This window comes from Falco punctatus (genome assembly GCF_963210335.1).
Source record: "Falco punctatus genome assembly, chromosome: 2".
Lineage (NCBI taxonomy): Eukaryota > Metazoa > Chordata > Aves > Falconiformes > Falconidae > Falco > Falco punctatus.
Window position 1 is genome coordinate 65853050 of NC_137581.1, and position 23463 is coordinate 65876512.

The 23463-nt window shown below is 43.6% G+C and overlaps 1 protein-coding gene across 1 annotated transcript in view; it reads right to left on the reverse strand.

Annotated features, from left to right (window-relative positions):
* The window catches only part of SH3RF3 (SH3 domain containing ring finger 3), a 299077-nt gene that overhangs the window by 41057 nt on the left and 234557 nt on the right, over positions 1-23463 (reverse strand). The window contains exons 8-9 of the mRNA XM_080377400.1: positions 22225-22475; positions 17871-18175 (exon numbers count right to left, since the gene is read on the reverse strand). Coding sequence (XP_080233526.1) covers positions 17871-18175; positions 22225-22475 — 556 coding nt within the window. The remainder of the gene's footprint in view (positions 1-17870; positions 18176-22224; positions 22476-23463) is intronic.

Consider the following 23463-nt stretch of genomic DNA (forward strand, 5'->3'; position numbering starts at 1 on the left):
CAGTATACAAGCTCCATGCCGAGGAACAAAAAGGATTTTGGGATCATAATGTCATTAGCTTTTAGATCTCAGTGATAGTAACATGCATACATACATGCACAAACATATTAGACTGCTGATCACTAATTTGAAGATAACTAGTATTAAAGCCAAGAGAAAATAAAATGTCTTGCAGTTAGACCTGATTCGGAATTTCAAATGTTTTGAAAACAAAACTGAGAAGAAATTTGTGTTCAGGTCCCAGTACAGCAAAGCACATAGGCACTTCATCATGTGGTTTTGTTGAACTGGGGCAGATGCAAGGCCCTAGAGACTACTAAAAGACATAAAGAGGTAATCTAAAAACATATTTTCATATTCAATTCAGATGGAATATTAGATCTTTCAAGCACTGGAACAAAGTTAAAGGCTAGCTTAAAGGCAAAAAACAAACCCCAACCAAAACATGTAGAGGAAGCAAAGAGTCTCAGCTATTATTGAGCTTCCTGGAGGCTGCTGAGTTTGTAACAGGCAGAAGGTAAAAGGAACGCTAACACAATTAACAGTGAATGAGGGACAGGTGATCTGCTATGCTCATACTGTCTTTTTTCTGTGTTCAATGGAGGGGGAAGCTGGTGGATGGATAGTTCTGTATTTCATTGCTTTTCCAGGTCTGGTATGTAAGGAATAGGTGATGGTTATGCAAAGGATGGAAATTTGTTAGGATACGCAACTTACTCCATGCCCCAGTAACAGTTCTCAGTGATATTTTTTTAGTGGCAACAGCTGAAACAAAACACCAGTGAACTGAAAACTACTGCTGTGATGAAGTAACTTGAAATCGTGTGCTGATAAAGTGAAATGCAAGGACACCGCCAAAGAAAGTGATAAAACTACGGTTCTCATGAAGACTGTGGCAACACTTCCACTTACTTCCAAGCACCCACTGTTTCTAGAACTAAGCTCAGCTGGATGTGTTTTGGTTCTGATTTTAGTCCATCTCTTCCTTTGAAGTGTGAACAACCTCTCTGGGGACACAAAAGAAGGGAGTAGGCATGATATCCTCGTACACATTTGACATTCAGCTCCCTTCTTCACTCAGCAATCCACTGGATGTTTGATTATCCTACAGCAAGTAAGGGAACTTCACACAAAGCACTGAGATCTCCCCTTCTCTGATCCGCTCTCCTGCCTCCAGCACAGCCTATACAGAGAGGCACAAAGTATGCACTTTCCCTGGGGAATGTGGGCTCCCATCTCATTTCAGGAGAAAACTCAATCAAGGAGTTTCATGCAAGTGCTTCTAGTGTGGTATGCCCAAGCAAGAACAATAATTCCTGCTCAGTTGTATAAAAAATCCACATCCTTTATTTCTAGAAGGGAACCTTGGTACCCTGCAGAGCTGGGCACATGCTGTGGAATCCTATGTGGAAGCAGGTAACTTCCTCAGAGTGAAAAAACAAGATCCAAGCCACTTTTTCCTTACCAGTATCTCCTGCTGGCTTAGTGTCCTAGTTTTGGCTGGGAAGAGTTAATTTTCTTCCCAGTAGCTGGTATAGTGTGTTTTGGATTTAGGATGAGAATAATGTTGATAACACACTGATGTTTTGGTTGTTGTTCAGTCGTGATTAAGGACTCTTCAGCCCCTCATGCTGCTCTGCCAATGAGAAGGCTGGGGGAAGAAGAAGTTGTGAGGGGACACAGCCAGGACAGCTGACCCAAACTGGCCAAAGGGATATTCCATACCATATGACATCATGTTCAATATATAAAAACTAGGGAGAAAGCTGGCTCGAGGCCACTGCTCAGGAGCTGGCTTGGCATCAGTTGGTAGGTGGTGAGCAATTGCATCGTGCATCACTGGTTTGGTATATTCAAATCCTATAATAATATTAATAACAATAAATCCTAATTATTATTCAAATATCAATATAAGTTTTAATAAAGATAAAATACTATTATAATTACTATAATTATTATTATATCTTCCTTTTCTGTCCTATTAAACTGTCTCTATCTCAAGCCATGAATTTTACTTTTTTTTCCAGTTCTCCCCCCCATCCCACTGAGCAGAGGGAGTGAGCAAACAGCTGTGTGGTGTTTCGCTGTCTGCCGGGTTAAACGATGACACTCAGACACCTGTTCTGCTTGTCATATTTTGTGAATCCCATTTTCTAGACAATTAATTCTACCCCCACGTTGAATGGGAATTACGAATTCCAGTGCAAAGCATGAGCCTTAAAGCTAATAAACCTTCATGCTCAGCAAAAGTTAATGCCCATTCTGAACCCGGCCAATAAACAAATGCAGTGTGCACTCTGGGAATACAAGGCCCAAGTGTTCCCATTGACTCTGTTCTGCCTGACACAGAAAGGGAGTCACTCCTAAAACCTGATGCTCAGCAATGTCAAAAAGGCAAGAGAAGACTGAGAATTGTTAGGAAAGCTCTAGAGAAAGAGTTAAAAAACATTTGTAGAAAACAGCACTGTGGGAAGCCCTGCCATGCCTAACTTCCTGAATGTTGTGTCCTATTCTGGCCACTGCATCTGGAATAGGGTATTGCGGAACTACGAATAGCACAGAGAAGGGCAGTGAGGACCAAGAGAGGTGTGAAACAACAACCATACATTGGAGATGCCTGCCTGGAAAGCAAACAACTGACAGGAAATATGATAGTGGTCTACAAAATCCCTGTCTGCTCCGAGAAGGTAACTTGGGAACTGATGGGTTATTTCCCACAATACAGGAATTAAAGGGAACCTCATGAGATTATCAGGCAGAAGGTCAAAACTAAAAAATAGGAAGCACTTTTTCACACAACACATAATTAAATAGAGACTTAATGCACACAGTATTGTGGAAGCCAAAAGTAGGAACAGGTTCAAAGGGGATCAGACAAATTAATGGAGAACAGACCTAGCAAGGGCCATTAAAAGAATGGTATGGATCCAACCTCTTCTTCAGGGAGCCCCAACAGGTAAATGAAACAGCACTTACAGCATACACAGGGTGACTTCACCTCACTACAAAAGAGATCATAAGAACAGTGAGAATTATTGCTATGATTAAAAAAATCAGCTATTTGGGCAAGGGCATAGGAAACAGGACAAAGCCAGGAATGAGCCCTCCCCTGTGCCCTCCCAGCTTTGGGAAATCAGTTGTTCAGAGACTTCCTCAGCTGCAGGGGTCTGAGAGAGGGCAAAAGGCGCCCGGCAGGATGCAATGTCAGCCAAGGAAGAGACACAGAAGGTTGGGAACTGCAACCCCAGAGAACTTTCACAGCCCTGCAACTGCTGTTTGGATTCCTCAGCTCCATCTCTGCTGTGCAAAACATCATAGATCAAGGGCTGCAGCACTCACTGCACCAAGGAGAAACAAAAGTACTGGTGATGGGGCTGACAAAGCCCTATTGCTTCCCAGAGCTCAGCTTGCTTCCTAACCTGGCACTGCACTGCCTTTGTACATACCAACGGCTTCCTTGGAGCTACCATAGGGGTCTCCTACATAATGTTACACCATGTCTTGAAGACCTACCCTAAACTGAAGCCCAGCAAATGTTAAACCTTTGCTTTAATACAAATCAAGTATGACTAGATGATTTAGGCAACTGTGGTAGACTAACTGTACTTTCCAGAGATCTTAAGCAAAACAGCTGGACAGACTATGAGCACCCTTCTGAAACTTTAGGTTAATTTATTCAAACTAGAGGAGAATCTATCACAGCTTCACTGACGACACAGGATTCTGAAATGAGAAAAAGATATACAAATACATTAACTGTTAGACAAACTACTTAGTGTTTTTAAACAGGATGATTTAAAATGACTGGTTAGCTTGCTGCTGCTTGTCTCTCGTAAGGAAGTGAAAAAGATTTATTGGTCCTGGGGAGCACTGGGAGCAGCACTCATATTTTGCAGAAAGCCAGAGCAAGCACACTCATTGAACACCTGAATGAAAAAGAATCAATGACAGAAGTCAGGATGTGCTTTGGCATACTCTAATCTTACACGTAGTTACCTCTGGCTCTCCCCATTCACAAGGGATGGATTTAATTTCAGAAGCAAACAGTTAAAATTGCTTGGTCTTGCTTTGTAATCTTATTAAATGAGAGGCAAGTGAGACTTGTATTTTTATGGAAAGCAGAAACATGTGGGTAAAAGGTTTGGATTAGTGGAGGTCATCTTGCCCATTGTTGCTGATGTATCTATTCCTGCTTGGTTGATACTGTTCCACCAGCTGTGCCACCTCAGGCTGTAATTTCAGCACTTCCAACAAACTAAATAGTATTGGGCTGGCCTGTACTCAGAGGGAAGATTGCTTGTGGAAAATTCGGGCATCACAAGAGGTATATTCTTCTCTTCAAAATCAATTTCCCATGGAAGAGAAAAAGGGCTGTCTGTGGGCAATGAAAAATTGTCAGCATTTGTGTGTACCAGGCACTGGAACACATTACAGTGAAGCAATTCCTACAAACAATTCATCAGTTCATATAAGATGCATTCAGCTAGAGACTGAGGAGTCAGCTGAGACTGACAGAGCATATCACACCTGCACGGACTGTGGCCTGGAGGTGACAAAAAGCAGAAGCTCCTCTTGCTCAGGAAACGTATTTCTGAAAATCAGCTGGGCTTCACACTGCTGCTGGGGGAGCCTGGACTGGGTGAGGAGTGGGACTGAGAGGTGCCCTGACAGTTCTCAGATAGTCTGACATTGTAGATGTAGGACCTTGACACCATCAAAGCCACGAGCATGAATATTTCGCTCTCTCTGAAGGCTGCCCTCCAGTTTTGCCAACTCCCACAGCATCAAATCTGAATATCCAAAAAATTATTCCTAGTGTATTAGGTCTTGCCCCTGCTCCCTCCTGCCCTCATGAAAGCATATTTCAAACAAGGCAAGTGATACTTTATTAGCATCGAGAAGAGAAATACCAATGCACTCAAGCCAGTGGCTTCTTTTCTGGGAGTAAGGGGAATCTCAGCCTCTCAGCACCCATGGGAGTGAAGGAATCCCAGCTGCTCTGTTTCCATGGGCTTCACAGGCCTCGCTGTACCCAGCAGCCCTGCACAGGGACAGAGCCATTGTCCGGTGCACTGAGGTGTGATCAGTTATCACGGTGCATAAGCTTTGCAGACAAAGCAGCTGAGGTTTCTGCAACCTTCCCCCGTCAGCTGTGCTACAGGCATTTCAGTCCTACTACATTTCCAAGTGATGCCCTGTGAATTAGTCCTGGGACACACTGAGGTGGCTGAAGTCCTTTTCTCTTACAGGGTTTAATTGTTCACGTATACTCTTTAAAAAAATGAAGAAAGAATCCCAGGATCATTTTAAAAGATTGCAAAGTAAGCGGCTGTCAGTGTAAGAGGAATGTCCAGGCATGTAAATGACAATTTCTTTGATGAAGTGACCAAGGCACTGTGGCTTTCTAAATGTCACAACACTTGGCTTGTAATTACTAGTAAGCTTTGCAATAGCAAAAGGCTTGGTAGAAGCTGCTCAAGGCCTGGCAGCATTTGTAACAAGAGCATCCTCTCTTCATCAAAAACTGAATTTCACCTGTTTTCCTAGTTTCATCTTTTTGTTATTTAAAAAATAAAAATGGAACCATCAAAAACCATTTGCTAAAAAACCCCCTCCCAATTCCCTTAAACTTAAGTCAGGTATTTAGGAGTATAAAATTCCTCTTTCTTAAATTAAAGAGCTAAGCAAGAAGAATCATCAGTGAGAAATAAAGCTAACCAAGGGGAACACACTGTGGCTTTTTTTCCTTTTGTATTAATCCTGGTTTTACATTGCAATCCTACCTCTCCATTCTATCTTCCCTTACTTTGTTTGTTTCACCCACTTCTTTTTCCCTGACACATGACCTGTAGGTATGATCATATAATTAAATGCAACTGAGTTTCACTGATTTAACTAATTACCACCTGTCAAGTGTGCCATCTAAGCCAGTGTTCTCCATTTCCTCATCCTACCCCAACTGTGAGAGAACACGTTAGCTCAAATGTCGGGCTTAACCTGATTTGGGTAACCCAAGATGTCTGAGGACATGCTTTATGCCAAAGCTGTTAGTAGGATAATTTCAGTGGTGCAACCAGTGAGCAGCATCTCACATAGGTTACACACATAGCCAGTCGCATCTGTAACTTAAGAGGTCTCTGGACACAAATTTGTTGCTTGTCTGGAGTGGGCTATGCAATGAGGCAGTGAAATCTGCTTGGTGTTTTCACATGCGACTACTGCAGAAATAATTAGCAATGACAACACAGATAGAGCGTATTCCTCTTTATTATGCTAGCTAGTTGACTGATGCAGAAGAGGTCAGTGTGACCTGAAATGAAAGGTGGATTCTGCCAACTAACAGCAAGAAATGGTCAATTTTAACACACAAACTCAAAATGCCTCTGTGAGATGTTGGTCACATACACCTCACATCTGAAAGATGGAAACTATAAAGATAAAATCACTACTGCACTGGAGCAGAAATGACAGCTTTGTCATAATAGTCCATCTCTGAGCCCACCTACCATAGATGAAGATGAAAAGCCCTTTACACAAGTCAGATAACAGCGCAAGATTTCCCTTTGACCGCAGTTGTTGATTGACTGGTGGTCTGTACAGACTGACAGCCTTTCTTATTTTCATTTTAGCAAAAACAGTGTGGGTAAACAGTGACTTAGAATTGTCTCATCTTCAATTTGATCATGGCTGATTGGAACGTCTCTGCCTATAAAGATAACAGAATTAGTAGTCCATTAGTTAAGCAATCACGACTGCTATTCAAGCTCCTGTACTATGATTACTTTGCTCTATCTGACAACCTTCTCACAGCAGAGCAGGCAATATGATGAATATCTTGCACAAGTTTGTTCTTTCAGCTTCTTCCTGCTAGGACAGCAATGTGTGTGTTCGAGGGATCTGTTCTAGTCTTGCACTTTCCCTCTTTTTAAGTCAGCAGCATACATGCAAGAACTCAAACTGCAGATAACCAGATGTTACCAGTTGCTTTGCAATGTTTTCCAGTTTATGATTTTCTGTAAAGCCAAGAGGACATTTCAAGTAGGTACCAACAGGGCTTGTCTCAGTCCCGCTGCTAGTCAATCTTTTCATTAGTTACTTAGTAGGTGAGCTAGAGAGTGCACTCCTAAAACCAGCAGTGGGCAGTGAGCTGATTAGATCTGCAAGCAGTTGGAAGGTATACTGGTTTCAGTTGGGACAGAGTAGGCTGGGGGCATATGAGAAATTGGGAAGGGACACAGCTGGGGCAGCTGACCCCAACTGACCAGAGGGATATCCCATACCATATGATGTTGTGCTCAGCCATAAAAGGTGGGGGAAGAAGGAGAGAGGGGGGACATTCAGAATGCTGGTTGTCTTCAAAAGTCACCATTATGCGTGACGGAGCCCGGCTTTCCTGGAGATGGCTGAACACCTGCCTGCTGATGGGAAGTGGTGAATGAATTCCTTATTTCACCTTGCTTGCATGTGCAGCTTTTGCTTTACCTATGAAACTGTCTTTATCTGAATCCATGAGTTTTCTCACTTTTACCTTTCCAATTCCCTCTCCCTTCCCACTGTGGCAGGGAGTGAGCGAGTGGCTGTGTGAGGCTAAGCTGCCTGCCAGGGTTAACCCACAACAGAAGAATAAGCAGGGTAAGAATTTGGAACAATTTTCCTAAAATGGAGAAATCCTGAACCACCATGGTGAAATCTGCAAAGACAAGCATGACATCCTACTGTTAGGAAAGAGAAATCAAGTGCACAGATGCAAAATGAGAAGTGACTGGCCAGCCAGCAGCTCTGCAGAAAGGGACATGGGAGTTACACTGGATCACCAACTGGACATTAAGTCAAGATGCTGCTGCAAAAAAAGGTGAACTTCATCTGGAAAAGTATTACCAAACATTTAATATGTAAGCCACGGAAAGTGCTTATTCCATCCTAACTGGCACTAACAAGGTCTCAGCAAAACTCCACACTGGGGCACGGTTCTTCATGAACCCAGCAAGCTGAAACCTGCCCAGAGGACAGCTGAAAGTGCAATCAGAGGCCTGTGCATTACCTGTGAAGAAAGGCTAGGAACTGGGCTCAGTGAAGTTGAAAGAAGACAATTCTTGAGGACTGAACACATTATTAGTTCTCTGATAGGTGGGGCTGTCAGGAGAAAGTTGATCAGCTGTTCATCTGGAGCAGGACGTGAAGAAGCAAGATTAATTTGTAACCATAAAAGATTCAGGACGGGTAACAGGGAATTTTCTGGCTCCAGGAATATGAAAGGACAGGAACAGATTGCTCAGGGAAGTTGCAGAATGATCCTAATCGAACGATTTTCAGAAAAGTTAGACAGATATCTCTGGTGGTTAGTTGGCATACATCTGATTTTCTCACAGCTGGTGACTGGAAACCCATCCCAGGCCTGTGGGGCCACCATCCTTCCTACCTTCTCTGTGCCCCTTATCCTGCTGGCCAGCTCTATCTCTTGGCCAGGTTGCACCTAAACCTGCCAACCAGGAGTATCTGGCTTAGATATAAAAACTGCCCAGAAAAATTTAAAAAGTTGGAAAATCTGTTCTTACTGTCCTGCTCAAAGCCTAGCTTACGTGTCTCCTTTGACACAGAAGGCACCATTTGTGGACAGGATCTACCTGCCTGACCTTCCCCCTTTTCTGTCTCAAAACTTAAGATATGAAGAATAACATGATGTTGTACAGGAGGGAATAGAGATCTCTCAAGTCATCATAAAAGCCAGCTACTTCCATTTGAAAATATACCAGTTCTGAATTGATTGTGAATTGTGACTAAAATCTACAGCGCAGGAAACCTACCTTACTGCAAAATAAGTTGGCCATGAACTCACATTAAATTACTTCTTCTCTCCCTGGGGCATCTGGTGATGAAGTCCAATGCCAGTCTGCTGCTAGTGTGCTGAATACAGTGAGCTGTGAGTGAAGGTTAATATTTTAGCTTCTGTAGTCTTAAGTTACAGAAATGTACCAGTGAATATTAACCAAGCAAAATATATGCAAAAAAAGCAAAGCAACAGGTTGTGTCCTGCCTTCATAATGAACCGTTTTTTAAACGATTCACTGGTTGACACCCTATATTAATTGATTGCAGGCAGCCTGCAGATGTAGTGTCTGAAAAGTAACTTTTGCATGGTGTACTTTCTGAATTTCTGAGACTGATCTCTTCTCCAGAGGCCATAATAACAGCATTTTTTCCCCAGTCCTTCAGAGACCAGCATTGGCTCCATATCTTGACTTGGTCTGAAGGGAATTACTGGATGCTTGAGACATTCAATCAAAAAAACAACAAACCAGACTGACTTTAAAGTGGGCTTTACCATTTGGCAAAAGAAAAGCTGAGGGCTTGTGAATGTTTCTGCTGCTACTGCAAAATGAAAAATAAACAAAAATGTACAAAATAACATAAATATCCCTTTGCTATAACTTGGGTGTGCCCTCGAGCTATATGACAAAACCAGAAACGTGACACAGGTATCTGTTGTCTGTTATAATGAGCTGTTTCTACGGTACTGATGTTTGTCAGAAACTGCAATTTCATTAGAATTCTTCTAACAGAGCTTAACGAAGTATTTCTACATTGACACTAGATATTTTAACTCACTTATTACGCATAACCATAGAGAAAACCAGGAAAAATACCAGTACCTGTGTGACCAAAAAGAGGAACATGGGCACTGAAAAGTTGACTATAGCCAATTTTCACAGGAAAGTTCAAACTTTGCCTCCATAAAACAACTGCATTGGCACTTGAGATACTTGTGTCTCAGTGAATAATCTCTGTTGTCTCTTGGTGGTTTAAGACTTACTGGATGCTGAATTCATAGTTAGAAAACCACTGAGGAAAGTGTGTGTCCTGGACACATATGAGCCCAAGATGCCACCAAGTCTGACACGTTACAAGTTGTTTCGTTGTTTTCAAGGCATCCAGCTTCTTACTGTGTTCTTCTGCTGGAACGGTTTCATCCTGCGTGTTTTCCTTCCTGGGAGTGGTGGGGCAGTGGCAGCACCATGCCAGCTCTGTGTATTACTGCTCCAAGGCAGAAAATGGAGGACAGGGACAGGCACAGCATTCATATTCCATTTTTTTTTTTCACCTGTGCATGGGAATTGGGAGCTTGACACAAGGGAATGAGGGATCAAACCATGTTCTTCAGAAATAGGGCATGGAGAGGGCAGAAGCTGTGATGGGATGCTCAGCTGCAGAGTTATATGGTCTGGGCTGGGGCCTGGCCCCTATGATCCCTCAACAGCCAGACTGTGTCAATGTCTCCTATCGGTATCATGAGAGTGCTTACATGTCACACGACTAATCCAAGGAGAAGCTTGCCATCCCCTCCCACAGCCTGGCCCCATTCAGCCATCTGGTCCTGTGTGATTCCTTCTGCAGGCAGGGGAATGCCATGGGAACGCCAGTGCCGGGATGCTCACACACAGACACGCACATGCACTCGCACACACACACACGCCTCCAGCCTTCTGCTTCCAGCTCTCCCTTGCGTGCTCTTTCTTTTGTCAGTCCTACTTTCCTCCCCAGGCAGCACTAAGGATTTAGTAAAAGCCCATGGGTCCTCTGTGTTATAAAATCAGCTCCTCTTCAGGTGCCAGAAGAACGCTGCGCTTTGGCATCCAAACAGCTTCATCTCAAGTTAGTAGATAAACTGAATTTCCTCTTGAAGCTAAAGCACTCTCCATCTTCTCTTTCCCTGGATCTGCTTCCCCTTACGGCCACAGAATGCAGCGCAGAACCACTCAAAACAGCATTAGAGAAATCCACTGTGGACACTTGAGAAATCCTGTGACAGCACTATGAGGCAGATAAGCAGAGGCAGGGGGAGAGAAGAGAGAAGAGGAATAGCTTTCGGAGAGTGCTTGGCAGCAGTCAATGCTTGAAATATCTGTGGGGAGTTTGAAAGCATTTCCTAACATCAAAAATGTGAAGAAGAAAAAGAAATTTTGATCAATGGCTTATTGCCCTTGATCTAAGCAAAAGAATCCTAGCCAGTCAGAAATAACAAAAATCTGTTTTATTGTAAAGCTGAAGTTTTCTATGTTTTGACAGCTGGGCTCATGCTTTTGGCTGGGTTATTTGCCAGCCTTAAAATACTCATCAGCGAGTTGCCAGGTTTTTGTCCTTTCAAACTGAACTCTAATGATGAGGGAGAAGGTGCTGGTGAGATTTTAAGCACGAGTTCCCCGTCCTAAAACAGAATTTTGTGGCCTGCATTTACATGACCAGAAAAAGAGGTTTCTACTCCCTGGCCAAGTTTCTGGTGAATCACTTGCTGGTCACAGAGCCAAGATTTGCTTTCTGGAGCATGGGAAGCAGTGGCTCATTTGTGATGAAGACAGCCCCCTCGCCTTTGTTGAGAGGAAATGGATTAACAGTACATATTCTGTGCACAAGTCTTGAGAGAACTGAAATAAAATATTCCAGATTAAAGCATCCTTACTGAAAACAAACTGGAACACACGTTAAACTGGAAAGTCAAATCTGACTGAAAATGGTCAGTGAAATGCTGGTGTTGGTGGTTTCAGGACCAACTTAGATGTTTTACAGAGTACCCAAGCAAATTAGTGTCACAGAACTTACCCTTTACTTTTTTGAGGCAAACATTTACGCTACTATTCCAATGTTGCTTCCTCTTAATGCTTTCTATATTTTGATACATTTACTCTAAGAACTCAAACCAGGCTTTTCTGCTCTTGTGCAATTTGGGCATTGTTTTGCATTGCTTTAATTTAGCCACTTAGTTGTTATCATTCCATTTCATACCTGTACAACTTAGGGGGTTTTCTTAGGTGAACCAGTTACAAAGTGAAAAACACTAAATCATTTCATATCTGCTATGAAGACTGAATTCCTCTTCCAGAAATTCAGGGTCACTCACACTGACTTTGTGTCTGAAAAATCTACTTTCATCAACTCTGTGCTTAGCTTCCTTTACCTGTCCCAGGGTGACCACTATTTTTGTGATGTCATTTTACATCTACAAAGTCCTTGCAAGCACTCAACACTTTTGAGTTGAGATCACTTTTGAGACTGATCTTCCATTTTCTGGGTAAGGAATTAAATTTCTTAAGTGGATATGAAGTGATAACAAAACCTTTTCGCTCAGGGACATGTTAATATGAAAAGAGGTTGCAATGCAGAGACTAACAGTAAGTGAAAGCTGAAGGTGCACCTTGTAGGATCAGGTCCTTTGGGTAGCTTCAGTTCTACCAGCTGACAGCTTGAACAGGCAGTTGTAACGTGAACTAGACAAAGAACATCTCAGACTTTACAAAGGGCCTTTGATCTAGTCTCCAACCCTACATCAAGCCAGGGTGGGCAACTATGCATGCAGGTGCCAGGTCAGCACTGAGGGATGCTGCCTGATGGGACTGGGCACTGGGCTGCAAATCAGGGCAAGGCAGAAGCAGGCACTGACAGAAAGGGGGAGTAGTGGAGAGGGAGGTCTTTCTGGTCATGTCTTTACTGGCATATAAAACAAGGCCAGGATTTAGTATCAAACCCTGGTCTGCATCCGTTAACCATTGTGGGTTTGGCTTATATCAACTAGCATTCTTCCAGGACAACATATGGGCATGCTTTTGGCCACACCACGTACCAAGACTCTTCTCAAGGAGCAGCATGGATGCAGTCACCCTGTTTTGGGCAAAGAAGAAAGTTTAGAAATGTCATGCAGGGACACTTGCAGGGCCAGAAGCCAGGCCTTGGCTTCTTCTATTTTGTCATGCAGTCCTTATACCAGGATCATGCAAACATACTTTATCTTTGAGGAATGAGGATATTTTGAGCAGGAGGACCAATATTTGAGAAAGTGAGTGACACTGGTGAGGACAGATGTTTACTGATTCAATCTTCACATGCAAAACTGTTGGTGCATGTACAAAGTAATTTTCTGAAGATGTGTCTCTTGTTACCTTAACATCAGTAAACAGCAGCCCCGTTTGTTTTCCCATTTGTTGTGACTTGCTTATCCAGATCCTCTATATATTCCAGGGATACAGTTACTAAATTTAAAGCTGAAATTTGTTGAGAACAGATTTTTTCTCTCAGCACACTTGTAAGAAGCATTCAATTTTACATTGCCATTTTTCAAATATTTCTATAATCTGGCTAGATAAAACAGTAAGGAATTGGTGTAACTCAGTGATGAATTAATGGCTTGCTTGCTAGTGCAAGCTCTTATTTTTCTCTTTAGCAGACATTGGGCCAGACATTTTGGAAGAGTTTAATCAAAATCCTCATCAAAATCCAAATGAGTGGATTTTAAGGAAGGTTTAATTACAGTGGTCAAACCACCCAGCATGATTCGCTTGATTTGATTAATGTAATGAGAAGCACATTTAATGAGAAATGCATTAATTCATTCAAACAAGTGGTTTTATCAGAGGTATTAAGTATCAGCCCAGATTATGTACAGCAGAAACTATTATAGCAAAAATTGACCGAGGTTAAAGCAGTAGTCATGCCATAATTACAAGCTCTCAGCTGTAATATACCAGTTGAACTTGGACAGTGCTCATCATGACTGAAAAAGCAGGGTCCCCATTTAAAAAAGTCCCTAAAACACGGGGTTTTACTTCCATTCCACAGCTGGGATCTCCATCCTTTTCTTTCAAATGTTCAGAAGATTCAGGAACTGGGATTGAATTCTCTTGAGTCTCAGATGGTTACACATGCAGATATTATTAGCAAATGATGAGGTGAGAGCTCAAAGGACTCCTGATACCAACCTCCACCCTTAAAGGAAACAGAATGTTCCCCATTTGCTCTCTGTTTTATCTCCCTCCTGTCCCTGTGATGTCTTTGGGACACTCCTGTTCCTAACCTCGAACAGGACAACTTTCAGGGAGAATTATTTTCTGTCTGGGGAAGGAAACCTCCTTCTTGGAAAAGAAGAAAAATTAGCCTCAAGCTGGAATTATTTCAGAAAAAGAAGAAAGAATTGCCTTTACACCTTGCTTTTTTTCAACCATCTCCTAATTTCAGCCCCCATATTCCAACCTTCCTGTTTCAGGACCCCTCCCCATGGGCTCTACCCAGCACCCTTCACCTCCACCCTCCCCACTGGCACCCCTTCTCTGGTGTCCTCTGCTATATGTCCCAACAGATGCTAATGCTCTTCTCTCTCCTGTGCTGCCCTGACCACCGTTACCTCTTTGACTTCTGGTCTCTTCCCAATATTTAGTTTCCAAGTTGTTATTCCTGTAGTGTCTGCTCTACCTCTGTGCGAACCGCCTTTCCTGCTGCTTTGTACTCTGTCCGTATAGCACTGAAACAGCTTTGATTTTCAAGAGCTCTACTTCTAAGCCTGCTCGGCTGCCTGAGCATTTTTCAAGCACTGTTGCACAGTGGACTTAAAGCACTATCTATTGCTCAGTCTTTCATCAGCTACCACCAGCAACTGGCAAAGGAGGGTAGCTCTGAAACTGTTCCCTAAGCGGACAGGAGGCTAGCTCAACAGCTGAGAAGCAGAGCACGGGCCCAGTTGCAGATAAGATCCTCTGGGGGTTGGTGCATATCGACAAGCGAAGACCGGTGTGGAGGCCATATTTTAATTCCTGATTAAGTCAGCAGGAGTATGACAGTAAGACACTATTGTTAAGGTGCCTATATTAATGTAGGTGCCAAGGTTCACTGGCAGATTTTGAAGTCTGTATCAAGACTTTGAACAAATAAGCTGAAGTAGGGAACTAGAGATATCAAAAAATAGACCTAAGGATTCATTTACTATATTAATAGAAAATGAGCAAGAAACCCATTCCTGCTGAAAACCGTAATCCTTAGGAATATTTCTGCCACTTGCCTTTAAACCACAAGGAAACAAAGAGTAAAAATTGGAATTGAAGTCCCTTGATTTTGGAGAAATTTTGGGATGTGCCTGTATCTGACTGCTGCATACCAACACGAACTCATGATATTGGCATATAAATATTTGCACAGAGGAAAGCTTTAACAGTGACAACCTCACCAGTACACTCAGCAAGGCTGTTCCCAAGGTAAAGACTTGGTTCTGTCTTGGAACAAGAAACCCAAATTGCATATACAGACTCGCTACAGATACTGCCCCTTGGTGTCACATTTGGTATCCTTGAATGGAATCTAGGTGGGAAATTACAAAACATAAATTGGTAGAAGATCATATCTTAAAATACTTTTTCCAACTATCTCCAAGCCCAGCCTTCAAGCAGCCAGCCAACTTTGCTAAACTTATCTGAAGAAAATTTCCCAAGGACAAATACATCTGACTATATTGGTGATAAATGCAAAAATTGAAATTGATCTCCACAGCCCTCAAAAGAAACATGAAAACCAATGGATCCTCAACATGTCCATCACCAAAAGCAAACTGCCTCCTACATACCATATGCCCTCTGTACCGTGGTGAACTTACATTCACAACCAGTGTGTGAAAGAAAAACGTGGTTAATAACAAAAGAATGTTTCCCAAAACAGCCATTCTCCCTCTGATCATTCAGCCCTCATCTTCAAGGGAATCCTACGAAAGAAACTGAAAAGGCTAAAATGGGATTAAAATTAATAATTTGATGGGACACCAAAAATTGTTGATTCCAATAACAATGCTGATTTTATGGTACATTGCAATTTACCTCAGATACAACTTGCTAATCTCAGTTTCTCAGGAGATAATTATCTGTGCATTTCTTCCGTCCTGTGCTCAGCAGAGCTGAAGACCTTATTACCGCTCCTCTTACTAACATCCCCTCTATTCCTTTCATCTCAAAGCACCTGACTGATTAATATCATGAAACTGAACTCAGATAAATTGCTTCCGATCTTTGCTTATCTGGCAATTTGCTAGTTGTCCCTGCTTCTCTTTTTTGCTCCTTGGATTTGTCTGGTTTTTCGTATCAGGTATACTGGTAACATATATTGCCTTTCTTCACAAATATTCCTTCTGAGGGTTATGTCTGTTCACTATTTACCAGAAAACCTGACCAACAAGCCTCCACTTCAGAAATATCAAGTGTGGTTTCAGATATGGCTCCAGATTCTGACTCACAGATTCCTTTTGGAATAGTTATATGGCTTTTACTCTGGCATTATTCAAACTCTCAATGGCTTCAAAGAAATATTTGGGTTTACGCAAGGAATAGGAATACAACTTAACTGCCCAAATATCTGTCACTACTTAAAAGGAAAGGAAGCATCAGAAACTCAGATCATTCTAAAATGAAGGTGAAATATGACATGGAGGAGATTCAGGAATATACTGTTCAACACAGAGAAGTTATGCACCATCCAATCCAGTCAGAGATGAATTTTTTTTGTTGTTACTTCTCTCTGATACTTCACAGTTACCGAATTGGTTTTTGGCAATGCTCATTGCAATGATGTAGTATATTACTTGCTTCTCCCCTTCATCCATGTAGCTCAAAACCCCCATAACTTCCCTGTATTCAAATTCAGTAACTTAAAGCTGTAACAGCTTGAGAATAGTTAACCAGTATCTTAGGAAGGGGCTCAATACAATTTTGCCTAGGAAATTTCAGTGTGTGGTCCCACATGAAATAAAATGGACTATAGAATAGCATGATATGTTTTAGGAAGCAGTACGTAAAGCTCTAAGGTAATGTGCAGATCTACCACTTTCTGCCAAAACCCATAGACTTACTTGTGCTTGCAGAAGTAGTAGGTATTGTTCTGCTCACACAGCATGCAGTCCTTGATGCACACTTGGAAGTCATTCTTTGTAAACAAGTACCTAAATTTCACATCCAGGGCAGAAGTTCTGCACCCCTCTTCTTTTACCAAAAGGGACTCAGAGAAAATTCAAGACAGGATTAAGGAAAGGATTTTAAAACTTGTATTCTTCATCTTGTGAAACTAGCGGTTATCTGTGACCCTGACCACACATGAGACCTGCAGCCTCAGCATTACCATGTACAAAGTAAATGTTTACCCCATATGTGCCTGTCATCACGAAAAAGCTTAGTGGACACGTGGACAGAATTTTCTGCAGGTCCAAAGGAAAAGCATGTCCCTACATCTCTTCCTCCTACTTAGATACAAAACAGGATCTTGCTTCCAGCAGGCAGTTTGTATCAATGGGCTCTGCTAGGCAGTGCTAAGATAACCCTCAGCATTGATAAATGAGAACTGCTAACACAATGTAAACATTTAGTGAAAGCAAAACATTTGCCAAGAACCTAAATGGCTGGGCGCTTAATGCAGCTCTCCACACTGTCTTTCCTTAGCAAGGTGCACAAGGGATGGGCACCCAGCTATCGGTCCCACTGCTGGCTCCTAAGAGTTTGAACCTACAGTGCATTGCACCTACATCCCAACAAGCTGTATTTAATTCCTGTCTCCCCATTTGGCTATGCCACTGGAATAAAAGTTTCTGCTAGAAACGGAGATGTTTCTGGAGCAATAGAACAGCTGCTGTTGCCCAGTAGCCAGTGTTTTACTGTGCCTGTGGCACCTGCCCTGTGTCACTATCATCTCCTTCCACGTAGCGAGGCAGATGGCTTCTGACTTGGCCATCCCGTTTCCATGCCCATGAGCCAGCTATAACATCTTTCTGCACCACTGCAAATTTGCAGATCCAGGCACTGATCGTTGGAAGAGATACAAAAATTCAGCCCATTAGTGGCTCAACCTTGTTTCCCACCTGCAAGCAGGTAACACAAGAGCAGTGTTGGGGATGGTGGTAGGGAAAGGATGAAATGGGAAAATGACATGAGACAAGGGTGGCTAAGCTGGCAGGTGATGAAAACCAGCTTCCCGCCCCCCCCCCCCCCACCCCGGGCAGCTGCAGGATCTCTCCTGGACAGCCCCACGGGAGGGAGAGGCAGCGGCAGCGTGGGGCACGGTGGGGGTGTGGCGGCCCTTACCTTCTCATTCTTCCTCTCCTCAGCCTTGCTGGTGGGGCCAGGGGTGGAAGGGCCGCCCAGGGGCCCGCCGCCCGCCTCACCGTTGAGGTGGGCCGCACTGACGTTGGGTGGGGTGATGGCGGCGGCGGCGGAGGTGAGGGGGATGAGGGGCCGGGCCCCCGGGGTGGGCGGTTGGTGGCCGTGCTGCGGGGAGATGGCAGGGTGAGGCCGGATGGCTGCCGCTGGCAGGCGGGAAGGCGAGCTGGGTGTCCGCAGGGGCGAGACCGTGGCGGTGGGCCGCTCCGGGGCCGGCACTGGGGGGTGAGCTGCAGAGGAAGGACAGAGCAGGGTTAAGCCCTCCATCACTGCCAGACCCGGCACTTCAGTGGCCATCCTGGCCACGAGGTGCCAGGGCCCGACAGAGAGCCAAGCGCTCAGCCTTAGCCCAGGCTAAATCTCAGCCTGCAAGTGTTTCCAGCTATATCCTAGAAATGCCCCCTCCTGGCTTCGAAAGGCCTGTCTGCAGTCACCAAAAAGGCTCGTCATCCCTAGCAATGTGACTGGGGAACGGCCTCACCATCCCTGCCAATGCTTTGCCTAGAAAAAAAAGAGCAAACCTACTGTGTTTTTAAAATACCTTATCTCATTCCAGATGAGCTGTTTTCCAAACCTCCAGGACCTGCTCCTAACTTGCTAGGTTTTGGAGAATTGCAACATGGGACCTAAAGGGTCAGCCCCTGACCTCGCAGATGGCAATTACAACGGAAGGTCTCTTGTTTCAGCCCTAGCAAAATGATCAACAGCACATCATTGTGCTGCACAAGATAAATTAAGCAGAAATCCACTAGAGGATTTCTGAGCTCAGCTTCACCTCTTCCAGCAAAGTCCCTAAGGGACTATGCAGTGCCTTTTAGTCTTACTGCCCCTGCTGAACAAACCCTGCCTACAAGCACCAGGAACCAGGAACGAGCACTCATCCGTTTAACAGTGACCGTGACACACTGCCGAGGTCAGCTTTCCAGGGATTCGGGAGCCTGTTGCGTGCCTCATGCTGCAAAAAGTATGACAAAGCTCCAGGTCCGTTTCCATACATTGTTACCTTTGACTTCCAGGTTGGTTGATTGCCTAGGTGTGACCTACATACAGCTCCACTTCAAGTATGTACAGACCAGAAGCCAAGTCCATGCTCAGACATTCCCTCACTTAAACGATTAAATAGTAGGACTGGCTGGAAAATGCCCATTTCACAAATGATTTCAAGGTTTCATAATGTGGTTTAGTTCTGCCTCAGTGGAAAATTTGAACCTTTGAATACTTTTCTGAGCACAACCTACTCATCCCCCCCCACAATGGCCTCTATTCTGGCCAGGGCATTCACCTGGGCTGTGAAAACACAGGATCTGGTCACTGTGCTGTTCTCCTCTGCAGAGAACAGCTCTGGGCAGCTGTCTGTAGCCTTTGCAACCTGAGTCAGGACAGCTTCATTGCTGAAGTCTGATTGAACTACATCCATTCCTGACAAAAAGCTTTGATTCCAACAAATCAGCTTTTCTTTGACCAAATAGCATTTTTCTGGAAAATTTCTGACCCACTCTTATTTGTGGTTTGTTTTTTTTTTTTTTTTTTCTCTACAAATTCATCCGAAGGATACATTTTTATGCAGGACCAGCTGGAATTCACTCAATCTAAAGCTAAAAAACAATGCTAGAACAACTCAAACCACTATTTTCCGTTTCTGTGGTTAACAGCGGCACCCATTACCAGGGATTGAAACAATAAGGAGTGCTTTAATAAGAAACATTAATCTTACTCACTACACCAGCTGAGCATTCCTGCCAGGAGGGAATTTCACCCCTCAGCCTTATACCCTATTATCCAAAGCAACAGTGAACATGATGGGCCACTGAACATCAGATTAGCACCTCCAAAGTTTACGTGATTCTCCCTCACAGTAATTCTTTGACTCTGTAACATTTCTTTATTAATGCTGCTCATAGCAAATAAACCAAATTATCATGAACCAGTCTTGAACTTGATGTAATTTTACTGTGTAGCATAAGGAAGGGCCTACGACTTATTACAGACACCTTCAAGACTATTCTTACTACCAGTTACCATCCCTCTCGGGATTAACAAAAACATGTATTGGAAAACACAATTCCTTTCCAGAGAGCCAGACAGGGCACCACTGGTTGTCTTGAAGTGATTCTCTCCTTCTGATTTTCCTGTTTGGAACTGGTGTGATGAGCAACCACTGCTGCCAGAGATCAAATTTTATGGGATGGTTAAGCTTGCAGGGTCAAGGTTTTGAACTAGCGGTTGTAGGGAGCAATGACTTCCCTAAACTTAGAGGAAAATCATAATAATGGAATTCACTGTATGTACCTGGACACAGAAGATTGATTTGATAATCATATTAGGTACATTGCTTCTTTCATATGGGACTCGGTGTTTCCAGACACAAAGGAAAGAGAAAACATGAGAAACTAAAATAAATGGCCTGAGAAAAATCAACTCTGAGCAGAGCTCTCACATTTTATTCTGTAATTTCATCTGCTTACTGTTACAATGTATGCCTTTGCTCTGGGATCTCTGGATCTGGACTGTGCTGCATCAAACATGCTATTAATTAGCAATGCTCACTGAAGGCTATTTTTGTTCTACACCACTCGTATTTCATTTTGGGTGTATTCCTACATTAGTGGCCTTGTGCAAAATTGATTTGTTACTCATGTATATTGCAAGCCAACAGAAACGTGATTTGAATACTGTGCCAGCCTGTCTCTCTTGGAAAGCTTGTCCAAAAGTCAGTGTGCATTGCCCTGCCCTGCAGGACTAAAGAGACCTTTTGAGGGGCTCTGGTACCCAGGATGCTGGTGAGGACATCCATTATGGAGAATAATTACTGATACTCATGAAAAATGTTCTTTATTTACCCAGGCAAAGGTTTATTTAATTAAAACAACAATCTCATGAACCTTCTGGAAATGCTGGAGAACTCCCCACTTAGAAGATTTTGGAGCAGCTCTGTGTTCCCTGGATCACCCTGCCTGCCAACCCCTTGGCACTTTAAGATGTCAGAGTGACCTGGAGGAGCAACCTTAAATCAGGGAAGCTGCTGGAGGTATAGCACAGCAGTGCTGAGGAAGAAAGGTGTAGGGCATGCCGGGTGTGTGGGGCAAAATGATCTGTCACCTTGGTCTCAGGGGAGTCCATCTGCCTGTTGGCATGGGCGCGGGAGGCACCAAATGCTTCCTGAGAGCCTTGCCCAAGAGGGGACATTTCTGCCTTTGCAGTGTGGGAGCACAAGGGCTTTTGGAAGGGTGTGACTAGAGGGGAAAGCAGCATTTTCTGAACTAGACAAAAAAAGAATAAATTGATTATTCCCCAGTGTGACACAGATGCGGTGTAAAGTCCTGCCACTGTTTATTGAGGAGTCTGCACTGTCTGAGATACAGATTCACATGTATTTGATTACATTTTCTTCCCTTTGGTCTGGACTCTGTAGGAGGTGAGATTAGATGGCCATTATGGTGTCTTCTGGCTTCAAAAAGTGTGAATACATGACTTACATTGCAGTGTATTTCTCATTTGTGCCTGCTCTGTTTTGTATCTAAGACCTCAGTTTTCAGCAGTCACAGTCCTTACTGATCTGCCTTTGTAAACACAATGGCTCATGTCCCGATAAAATATCAGAAACAAAATGTTTTAAACTTTGCTATAAAGTTCCACCACAGGATTTACTTTTTACTTTATTCAACATCAGAGCTGTTTAACATCAAGGAAAGGGAATAAATTGTACTCTAGAAAGTCATGCTGTACATCAGAAAGGGAACCTAGAAAGAACAGAGGCCCCCTGGTGTGAGAAGCTCTTATTCTCATTTCAAAAAGGTGGCAGTATTTTTCAGATCTTTTGCTTTATCACTAACACCGGGTCCCGTTCTGCCTAATAAATACCTTTCATCCCTGAAGCCCAATGAAATGCTTCTTAATTTTAAGTCATGTATTACTTGCCCTGCGATAAGGGCAGTATTTTTCTGTCAGGAAGCCAACCGGACTCAGAACCGTTAATCTCCTCAGTATGCAGGGCGCTTGCTTTCACTCAGATAAATTGTATAAATATTTGTAAACACTATAATCTATTTCAGCTGTAGCAACAGAACAATCTGATAAACACAACATGGTTCCCAGAGATCAATAGAAACCCATACATATTACAAGCAAATAAAACATACTCTAGTCCACATTGACTGAGCTGTGACTAAAATGAGAAGGCAAGCTGTGGGGACGGGCAGATTCGAGAGGTTTGTGCTGGAGGGGTATGACATCAATCCTGCCAACGCAGGGCGAGAGGCACCGGCGGGCGTGCACGTACCCATCTGCATGGCGTTGCGGGTCTGGCTGGCTGGCTGCTGAGCTGAATACCTCAAGCAGTTACTCAGCTGTGGAGAGGCCCCCTGGAGCTGGGGATGGGTCTGAGGAGCAGTGATAGGAACAACCGGTCTGACAGCTGCGGCGGCATTGGTGTGACCGGCCCCGATGGGGTGGATGGCTCCTGGGGCTCCTTTTGTTGCTGGAGCTCCCCCAGCTCCGCTGTTCCTGGGCTGCCCAGCTCCCACTGGCACCCTGTGTGAAGACCAGGCACAGTGTAAGCATGCTGCAGAGACCCTGATACCCAGCCACAATGCTGATAAGCACCCCCAGTTACTTAGGGGGTTCAACACGATACTCTCTCAGGTGTTAAACCGAGTTATAGATATATATTTATCTTTATAGGACACAGTTCTAAGCATGCTGGAGGACATTTTCACCCTTTTATCCTATGGGAAGAAGTACAGGGCAACAGTGGAAAAGATAATTTTTCTCATAGCTTTTTTTCTTAAGCTACATTTCTGTCTGAATAGTTTCTAGTAAAGTCACATATCTAAATTCAGAATAAATGGATATCTCCCAAATGCAATTTTGTGTGCCAGAGGCTATTTTACAGGTACTAATGGAGTGCTAATTAAAACAGACTCAGAAATCTTTTCTTAGGACCAAACCTGCACACAGCCCCACAGGGAGAAAAAAAGATGGATAACAAAATCTGTGTGTGGCTGTTGAAGGGGACTGAAAAGTAGCAGACTTGGCAGGGCTTGGCTTGTCTGAACACTTACCCTACCGATGTAACCAGCACCAGCTTAGACTTGCTAAGGAAATGCAAAAGGGAAGGGAATGCAGCAGACCTAACTGAAAAGGAAATCCAAACAATAACGGACCCTTCTTTCAGCTGCATAACCCCATAGAACTGCATACACTGGTTGTATTTCACTTGAGTGGCTGGGGAGACCTTAGAGGGAAGGAACGCGGCTCTTTCTCCTATGCAATGAGTTCACCCTAGAGTAGGTCTTAGTCCTCCTACCACTGAGCTGGAAACTCTCTGACCAGGTGTAGGAGGACACTGGGGAGGACAGGACAGCAATGGACAAACTCAGCGGCTGCTCAGCAGCTTTCTCTGAGTTTCTTACTCAGGTTCCTGAGTAATTTCCTTCCCCAGCAGCAGGTGCCATGAAACAGAGGGATCATTTTGTGCTCTTCTCTTCTTCTGGACTGCTCCATGTGCTAAGCTCCATGT